The sequence below is a fragment of the Lonchura striata genome, chromosome 20, assembly GCF_050655825.1.
Source record: "Lonchura striata isolate lonStrDom1 chromosome 20, ASM5065582v1, whole genome shotgun sequence".
NCBI lineage: Eukaryota > Metazoa > Chordata > Aves > Passeriformes > Estrildidae > Lonchura > Lonchura striata.
This window is the reverse complement of record NC_140722.1, coordinates 6,901,326-6,910,794: the sequence shown is the minus strand read 5'-3', so window position 1 is coordinate 6,910,794 and position 9,469 is coordinate 6,901,326. Positions and strand designations below refer to the sequence as shown.

General features: G+C 57.8%; 1 protein-coding gene across 2 annotated transcripts; it reads left to right on the top strand.

Moving 5' to 3' along the window:
* The first annotated feature begins 1,624 nt into the window (after nt 1-1,624).
* On the top strand, nt 1,625-9,248 carry CCN5 (cellular communication network factor 5). 2 transcript variants are annotated; one of them, XM_031506528.3, is made up of 5 exons: nt 1,625-2,837; nt 6,178-6,394; nt 6,997-7,248; nt 7,435-7,616; nt 8,131-8,304. In XM_031506528.3, exons 1-5 carry the CDS (start codon nt 2,748-2,750, stop codon nt 8,152-8,154), a joined length of 765 nt encoding a protein of 254 aa, XP_031362388.2. In that variant the 5' UTR covers nt 1,625-2,747; the 3' UTR covers nt 8,155-8,304. The 2 variants fall into 2 exon arrangements, with proteins under 2 accessions (XP_031362388.2, XP_085414154.1); XM_085558028.1 differs by lacking the exon at nt 7,435-7,616 and having other exon boundaries at nt 2,352-2,837; nt 8,131-9,248.
* Nucleotides 9,249-9,469: the final 221 nt, after the last annotated feature.

Sequence of the window (9,469 nt, the reverse complement as noted above, 5' to 3'; positions counted from 1 at the left end):
AAATCACACGTATGGTACAGAACACTTACAGGTTACGTGCTCCAGAGGGGAAGGGCTATAACAGCATTTATAAAATGAACTGCTAATGGGCTGTTGGCACATCAAAACACTTGCAGGGGCTGAATTCCTGTGCCAGGCTCTGCCTGCAGCCCCTGCAGGGCCAGCACAGTGACCTGGGTGGGGACGTGGGACCCAGAGCTGGGAGAAGGGAAGCCAAAGCCCACGTCACCCATGGAGAATCCTCTTTGGGAAGGCAGATCATGGGAGACTTCATGGGTACCCCTCCAGCCAGCTCCTCTGGGCACCTCCAAAACCCAGGCAGGTACCAGTGAGGATTGCCAATGCCATCAGAAGTGTGGGCAGCGTGCCAGGCATGGGATGCTGGGTTTGGCCCCATCTGACTGCTTGACTTGGGGGTGTTGGCTTGACTCAGGCCTGACTCGGGCTCTCCATCACTGCCTGAGCTCTGGCAGCTTCCTGGTGATGTCAAACATCGCAGTGATGTCACCTCACTACATCTAAACCTCAGCGACATCAGGTGTGGGGGGCAGCAAGGTTACCCCTGGTTCAGAGCTGAGGAAAGAGTAAGGAAAGAGAAGGGAGCTGACCCTGCACCCAGGACACATAGGGTGACAGGGGTTTAATGTCCAGTTGGCTCCCCTGGGCAGCCCTGAGCCTCAGTCTTCCCCAGGGGTGCCCTGCTGCCCCCTGGGACCTCACACAGGGGTCTGTCAGCTGCTCCAAGGGTGCTTCACTGTGGGAAATGAGAGGCTTTTATTCTGTTACCAGCACTGTCACCTGATTTCTACCTGGGAAATGAACTCATGGCTATTAATCAGGAATCCCTAATAAACACAAGGCTGGAATAATGAATTGAACTATCCCCATGTGGCAAAGCTGGATCAGTACTTTGGCTGTCCCAAGCCACTCCCAGGATGTTTGGCTGAGCTGTAGCCAGTGGGAGGGCACTGCCACCAGAGCAGAAAGTGGAACATGAGAGGCCTCTCCAGCCTTAGATGTCAAACCCTCTGGCTTGTGAGCACCTGTCAGTGGGTCCTGAACCACCCCCCTGCCAGGGAGTTCAAAGCAATGTGCCCTCCTCATGCCTCCCCTGCCACAGGCAGGGCTGCCAGAGCAGCTCTCTGCACCTCAGGCACTGGGAGCTGCAGAGCAGAGGCTCTGACACTTGCACAAGTGACAGCAGCCTTTGGAAAGTGTCCTGGTATTCCCACAAGCTGCCATGGCCTCATTAACAGCCTGATTGCAGCTAATGAAGCACAGCTAAAGCAGAGATTTGGGGTGGTAATGTGAGAGTTCAGTCTGTGCTCCTCCCTGCAGGGCTGTGCCCACCCTGCTCCATGCCCTGGCTCCCAGGCTCTGGGAAGCGTGGAGCTGAGGTCAGGATTGGTGCTCAGGTGACTGAGAACATGTTTCACTAAAGCAAAACAGAGGGGAAATAGGCCAGAGGGAGGGATGGGGCATCATTCTTAGCTGTGTGGTTTTGGTGTTCTCCTTATAGCAGCCAGCACCTCCTGTGTGTTGGCCAGCACAGACCTGGTACCCAACAGCAGCTCTCATCGTGCCTGAATGATACAGGCAGTCTGTCACAGCCACCAGGATCCATCCCTTGGCCAGCACAGAGCAGTAGTCCTGGCCCCAGAACACATCCTGCAGGCAAGGGGCACGGGTGCAGAGAGGAGCCAGGGAGAGCTGCAGGAAATCCTGCATCCTTATGTTCAGGCCTCTCCTTTGAGCTCTGGGCTCACAAATTGTCCTCTCATAGCATGTGATAAGATCTGAGGGAGTGACTCTGTCTAGTGTAGGTCTTGAGGTGCTTGGGTTTGTCTTTCCTAAGAGCCAGCCTCAGACCCTCAGTCACAGGGGACAGGAGAAAAGCTTGCACAGGGCAGTCTGAGAAAGCAAAGGCTGAACACCTGCTCTTCATCCCCAAACTTGGATTTCTAATTCTCACAATTGATTAAGATGATCATAATACTTCAGAGGCTGAATTTGCATTTATAGGGCTTGAAATCAGCAGGGTCAGGCTGCAGCCATCAGGTACCCAAGCCAATGCAACACAATGTGCATCCAACCACCCCACCCCAGCAGCCTCCCCAGGTGTTTTATATTCCTACACCAGGTAGCCACAGTTCTTCTCAGGATGGGGATGATGTGGCAGCACCACCACAGCAAATCCATTTCCAGCTTCTTTGGGTGACCCCTCTTCCACAGCCTGCCATGTGCTGGGTGCAGCATTAAAGATAGGGGTGGATGCCCTGCTGCTGCCTGGTCATGGCAGCAGCAGGGACAGTCAGTCCTGCCAATCCCTTCAAATCCCTGCAGGAAGATCCCAGCTCTGCCTGGGCAGACTTTGATCAGTAGGATAGGGCATGAAACTTCCCTCTCAGGCTAGGGGAAGGGAGCTGGATCACTGCACCAGCCTGGTTCCCCAGCCTCTCTCCCCTGCTCACCAGGGACAGCACAGCATCCCTTCCCTTCATTCCTTGTCCTGATGGACAGCATATTCTCACCTTGAGAAGAGTGGAAATGGCAGCTGGAATGTGGGCTGGAAAAAAAAAAAAAAGAAGAAGAAAGGAAAAAAAGAAAATCTTGAGGCTTGTCCAAACCTACTCATGTTTATATTGGAGCCTGTGAGTGACATCAGAGCAGGGAGAGTATAAACACCAGCAGGACCTACTCTGGGCTTTAAAACCTGCGAACTCTGCCTCCAAACTGCCTGGGGGGTGATGTGCTCAAGTGGCACAGGGCAGAGCAGCATGAGGCTCCGGCTGGAGAGGCAGCTCCTCTTCCTCTCCCTCCTCTGCACTCTCTCCAAGGTAAGGGAGACGGGGCACTGGGGCAGCTTTAGCACCCATTTCTGGCAAGGTGGGGTGCAGGAGGGACGGGGGTGTCCCGGCAGCCAGGCTGTGCTGGGGCAGGGGCAGAGCTGGGCAGGGACAGGGCTGTGCAGGGGCAGAGCTGGGCAGGGGCAGAGCTGGGCAGGGACAGAGCTGGGCAGGGACAGAGAGGTGCAGGGACAGAGCTGTGCAGGGACAGGGCTGTGCAGGGACAGAGCTGGGCAGGGACAGAGCTGTGCAGGGACAAAGCTGGGCAGGGACAGAGCTGGGCAGGGACAGAGCTGTGCAGGGACAGAGAGGTGCAGGGACAGAGCTGTGCAGGGACAGAGCTGGGCAGGGGCAGAGCTGTGCAGGGACAGAGCTGGGCAGGGACAGAGCTGGGCAGGGACAGAGCTGGGCAGGGACAGAGCCGTGCAGGGACAGAGAGGTGCAGGGACAGAGCCGGGCAGGGACAGAGCTGTGCAGGGACAGAGCTGTGCAGGGACAGGGCTGTGCAGGGACAGAGCTGTGCAGGGACAGAGCTGTGCAGGGACAGGGCTGTGCAGGGACAGAGCTGTGCAGGGACAGAGCTGTGCAGGGACAGGGCTGTGCAGGGACAGAGCTGTGCAGGGACAGAGCTGTGCAGGGACAGGGCTGTGCAGGGACAGAGCTGTGCAGGGACAGAGCTGGGCAGGGACAGGGCTGGGCAGGGACAGAGCTGGGCAGGGACAGAGCTGGGCAGGGACAGGGCTGGGCAGGGACAGAGCTGGGCAGGGACAGAGCTGGGCAGAGACAGAGCTGTGCAGGGACAGAGCTGGGCAGGGACAGAGCTGTGCAGGGACAGGGCTGTGCAGGGACAGAGCTGTGCAGGGACAGAGCTGTGCAGGGACAGGGCTGTGCAGGGACAGAGCTGTGCAGGGACAGAGCTGTGCAGGGACAGGGCTGTGCAGGGACAGAGCTGTGCAGGGACAGAGCTGGGCAGGGACAGAGCTGTGCAGGGGCAGAGCTGGGCAGGGACAGAGCTGGGCAGGGACAGAGCTGTGCAGGGGCAGAGCTGGGCAGGGACAGAGCTGTGCAGGGACAGGGCTGGGCAGGGACAGAGCTGGGCAGGGACAGAGCTGGGCAGGGACAGAACTGGGCAGGGACAGAGCTGGGCAGGGACAGAACTGGGCAGGGACAGAACTGGGCAGGGGCAGAGCTGGGCAGGATGTTCGGGCTGGAGCAGCAGGTCCGGGCGCTCCCGGCCAAGGCTCGCACAGCAACGCCGGCAATCGCTGCTCGCTCGGTCCCGCCGCTCCCGGGCTGGCTGCGCTCGGTCCCCGCGGGCCAGCGAGCAGCAGCTGGGCGGTAGCGGCTCCTCCGGGCTCCTCCATCCCCGCCCAGGCTCCCGAGGCAGGGGCCAAGCCACGAGCACCAGCCCTGCCTTTCCTCAGCTCTCCCCACTTCTCGGAATGCTCACGCCAAGCCAGTGCCTCCAATGGGATTTGGGTTGTTGTAGAGATTTTAGTTTTTTTTCTTCTCTTGGACTCTGTGTGAAAATATTTGCCTGCGCAGAGAACAGGAATGCTGAAAAATTTGGGGCATCTCGGCTCCAAGTTCTAATTGCTGCTTGAATCCCCAGGCAAGGATGTCGTGGCAATGTCGTGCCTATTTCACTCTTTTCCCAGAGAGTTCAGATCTCTGACAGAAGCCACATTGTCACATAAAGACAAGTAAATTACAAGGAGCTGGGGGAAATGGATTTATGGCTCAGCTAATCTTTCTAAAACATCGATTTGTAATAACAACCTCTTGAAAGATGAAAAATGCCCTTGGCTGCCTGGGTAAACTGTAACAGCAATGATTCTTGCCCCAGGTGCTCACGAGTGCCTGGAGAATCACCAAGGACCATCGTGCTGCCAGCCCAAACCTGGCCACCACAGCCAGTCCCTCGGGCTCTGCCACATTAATAATGCTGCTCACTGGCAGAACTAGAACAAGATCCAGATTACTCAATCCCAATCCATATTTTAATTCCAGTTATTGGCACTGACACTCCTGCAGCCCCATGAAAAGCATCTGAACTGCTGCAAATGGGGAACAGATAGAGCACCAGGGCTACCCTCTCTGTCTGACTCATCATGTCAGTCCTGATGCCACTGGGAGAAACTGAAAGAGAAAGAAAAATGATATCAAAAAGCTACATGGTCTGGTGAGCCCATCGCTCTCATGGCAGGCTCAGCAGTCACACCAGTCTCTGGAGCAGGGTGAATGTTTTGGTTGCATGTTTGCTGTGCTGCACACGCTGGCCCTGCACATGCATCCAGCAGCATGTGCATGGAGCTGAGCAGCAGGGCTGCCAGGGGGCTCACATCACTGGCAGGCCAGCACTGGCAAAGGGTTCACTTCCAAACCACAGAGCCAACTCTCGTGGCTTCAGGCTCTGTGTGCAATAGTTCTGTCACGTGTGACATGATGGGAGCTCAAGAGCTGCCTAAAAGAGCTGTTGGTGCCAGGGTGGGTGCAAGCAGGATGACCCAAGGGTATAAACACCCACCTGCCCAGGTGAGCTCCTGTGGGCACCTCCCTGGCAGAGCAGGCAAAGGACTGCATGCACAGCCCTGCCAAAGTGATTACTGAGTCTAGCCATGAGAGAAAACAGCTCCCAGCCCTTGAAACCGTGCCTATCTCCGGGCTCCTTGCCCAGCGGGCCAGGCCAGGTGAGGATGCTGCAGCCAGGGACAAGCAGAGGATGCAGCTGGACCAGTGAGGAATGCAGTGAGGTCTGCCCAGCTTCAGATCCCCGCTGCTGATGCAATGTCCTGTTTCTTGGCATGAATGAGAGCTCTTAAGGTTGTAAGGAGTCAGGTGCTTTGCACTCAGCACGTGAATTCATTCCCTGCAAAGCCACCTCTCCTGGGCTGGGCACGGCCTGCTGCCTTGGGGGCAGGCATGGGGGTGGGCTGCTTTACCTCCCTCCCTTCCTCTCTCCCACTGGGCTGTTTGAGGCTGCTGACTTCATTAAATAACCACCACTACCCAGCATGTTCACCTTGTAGCTCCATCCTCCAGTATGTTCAGAGCAGTGGCACATTAAAGTCCCCATCTTTCAGAGTGCCGAGCCTCTGAGCATCCTTGATTCTCCATGGTTTTCCATAGGTACACTTCAAAGGGGACAGTAGCTTTCCAGGATGCTTTGAGATATTCCCATGGATTTGGAGCCTCCCTCCACCAAAAATCTGCCCCCATGGTTGAGACAAAGTTACCTGGCTGTCCCAGTGACAAAGTTACCTGGCTGTCCCAGTGACAAAGCAGCTGTTAGCCAAAAACCACCTGTATGGATTCAGCTCTGCCTCCACAGGTTTGTGCCCAGCTGTGCCGGAGACCGTGCTACTGCCCCTGGGTGCCACCCCGCTGCCCCCGCGGGTCCCCCCTGGTCCTGGATGGGTGTGGCTGCTGCAAGGTCTGTGCTCGGCGCCTGGGAGAGCCCTGCGACTTCCTGCACGTCTGTGACCAGAGCCAGGGCCTCGTCTGTGACTACAGCTCAGCATCTGCAGGGACAGCAGGCATCTGCAACTGTGAGCACAGGGGCACCCACTTTCCCTAGACATACCTCCACACTCCAGTCCAGCACACAGCCCAGCTCCAGCCGTGACTTCACAGGCATCCCACAGCCCCACCTGGGGATGGTTCAGGCTAGGAAAGCAGCTTTCCTGAGGATGATGTATGCAGCTTGGCCATGGGGCTGTGCCCCATCTCCTCCCAGTTCTTGTGCTGCTTTCTGACTGAGACTTCAGGGTGGCTTCAGTGAGAATGAACAGGGGGGTCCCAGGGATGCTGCAGTCACCCTGTCAAGGCTGGAGCCTGAGGGTCCTGCAGAGAAATCTCAGAGAAAATTTCCTAGCCTGCAAATCCTGAAGGCAAGGTCAGAGCCACAGGGCAGGGCGGTTCTCACACCTTGTGAGCTGTTGCTTTGAAAGAACAGAGAGATGAGGAGAGAAGACAGGGAAGGGGAGGAGACTGAATGATGAACATGCTGCTGCACACCACTCAGTCAATTCTGTGGTCCCCCCACTTCAATCCCTTTGTTCAGCCCCGCAGTTAGCCCCAGCACTGCCCCCTGCCACCCCCATCTCCCTGTCCCTCTGTCCCTGACGGGCTCCCCGGCTGTCACCTGCAGTTGAAGACGATGAGGAGGGCTGCGAGGTGAACGGCCGCGTCTATCGAGACGGGGAGGTTTTCCAGCCCAGCTGCAAAATCCAATGCCATTGCTTGGACGGCGGCTTCAACTGCATCCCGCTGTGCCAGGAGGATGTGCGGCTGCCCACCCCGGACTGCCCCTACCCCCGCCGCGTGGAGATCCCAGGGAAGTGCTGCCCGGAGTGGATCTGTGAAACCCAGGACCAGCACCTCCCCCGGGATGCCAGGGCAGGTAAGATGCAGGGCAGCTCCAGGGAGGGGCCCACACAAATCTCTGGGGATGCCCCCTTCGCCCCAGCCTGTGAAACATCAGCAGGAGACACGCGTTCCTCTGCCACGCAGGGCTTTGTCCGCAGCACCACAGGGCAAATGCACAGCACCTGCCTCCATCCCGTTTCCCCCCTGTCCTCTCTTGCAGTGTCCCCAGCGCTGCGGCTCCCCTGCCCGGAGTGGGGCACGGCGTGGAGCGCCTGCTCGGCCACCTGCGGGCTGGGCTTTGCCACCCGCGTGTCCAACCAGAACCGCCGGTGCCGGCTGGAGACCCAGAGGCGGCTCTGCACGGCCGGACCCTGCCCGGCCCGGCCCGCGGCGCTCCCGGCGGTGAGTGAGGGCTGGGGAGCCGCTGCCTCTGGGCACACGTTTCACTGACCACGGGAAGTGCCAGCAGCACCTCTGGGCCCCCATCACAACTCCTCAGCCATGAGCTGAGCGTGTCTCACGGACACGTGAACCATCTCCTGAAACTTTGCTTGGAAAACAGCCGAGAGCAGGTTCAGACCAGAATTTTGGGGTCTCTGGATGTCTGAATCCAGGAGCACTGTGGATTCCACGCAGGTGAGCTCGGCCTGCCCCGATGGCCAGAGATGGATTTGCAGCTCCTGCCTGGCTCCCTGGGCACACCCGGGAGGTGCTTCTGCCACTCCTTTATTAGCCTGGCACAACCCTGGTGGGGACACGGTGCTAGTCTGCCTTTCTGGTGTGCAGGGGGAACTTTCTGCCCATTTCTTCCCCCTGCACTGCCATGCTACATGCCCCCTCTGCCCAGCTGCGGGGGACACAGCACCACCCACCACCCCTCTCCATCTCCCAGCTGATCTCCATTCTGCCTTTCCAGAGGGGAAGAGGAGGTCGTTTGTAGCTGTGCCCACCCCGGATTCACCCTGGAGCCAACGCCTCATCCCGGCAAAGAGTCTGACACAAACCCATGGCACTGTGGTTACAGTGAAGATGGAGGGTGTTTCCACTGGGAAAACAGAAGAAATGATGGACTTTGGCTGCAAAGGAGGCTGGAATCAGAGAACAAGATCCCCATGTCACCCATCACCTGCCTCCTCTGTACACCCCGCTGCCCCAGGCAGGGTTACTGGGCAGCATTCTGAGTTCCTTAGGCTGAATGAAATGGGAAATGGGGAAATCCTGCTCCAAGCATAAACCCACCCAAGAAACCAGGAATTGGTCCTTTCCTGGACCAGTGGACCTTCTGAAGAGGTGATGCTGCTTCTCCACCACATCACCCACCTCTGCTTTGCAGGGACGTCAAGAGAGACCATCTCCAGCACCTGGAAGCCAAAATCCCTGGAGAGAACCCTCTTGCCCTGGCCCCCCAGGGAGGGAGCAGGTCATCAAGCTGCACCCCACAAGTCACTGGCACACCAGGCTGAGCTGCTCGACCATGCAGGAGCTCAGCCAGCCCATAGTACCCCCCCCCCCGCCTTCCCCGGCGTGGGCAGGGTTCTCCTGATGGCAGCTGCAACTCACCTTCCCCTCATCCCTCCAGAATAAACACGAGCCTTCCCGCTCTGCCTGGCCTCCTCCTCTCCAAAGCGCTGGTGGTTTGGCAGGGCTTGGGCAAGCGAGGAGCTCAGACAGCGGAGACTCCGCGCCGCAGCAGCACCAGACATCCCGCCCGCCATCCAAGCACATTCCCCGCGAGCCGGGGCCACGGGAAAAGCAGGAAAAAGGGAAAACAAATCGCAAAGATGAGTCGGAGCCATCTCCCGACGGGCTGGAGCTGCTCTGGCTGTGCTTTTCTCGCAGTAAAATAAATCCTGCTGGGTGATGTTAAGTGAAATCCAAATGCCCTCTAACGGCCTCGCACAAACGCGCAGAGGGAACGCGCCTCCCACCGCGGGAAGGACAGCTGGAAGGAGCAGCGGTCTGGGTGTCCAGGTGAGAGATGGACTTTTTAGATGCGTTATTTCTGGAACTGAAAATAAAGATGTGCTCATCCAAGTGTGGAGTTTGTCTGTGCAGGGCGAGCCCAGCCCCGCTGCTCAGGGCCAGCTCGGTGGGTGCAGGAAAGTCCTGGCACAGGGTGGGGCAGCTTGGAGGCACCTCAATTCAGGCTGCTTAGAGTAAGAGAAGGAAAAAGAAAAAAAAAAAGTGAATCAAAGCACTGAACACATTATTAAAATTTATTACATCCTGGGTTACATCCTTCACTCTTACCCAGC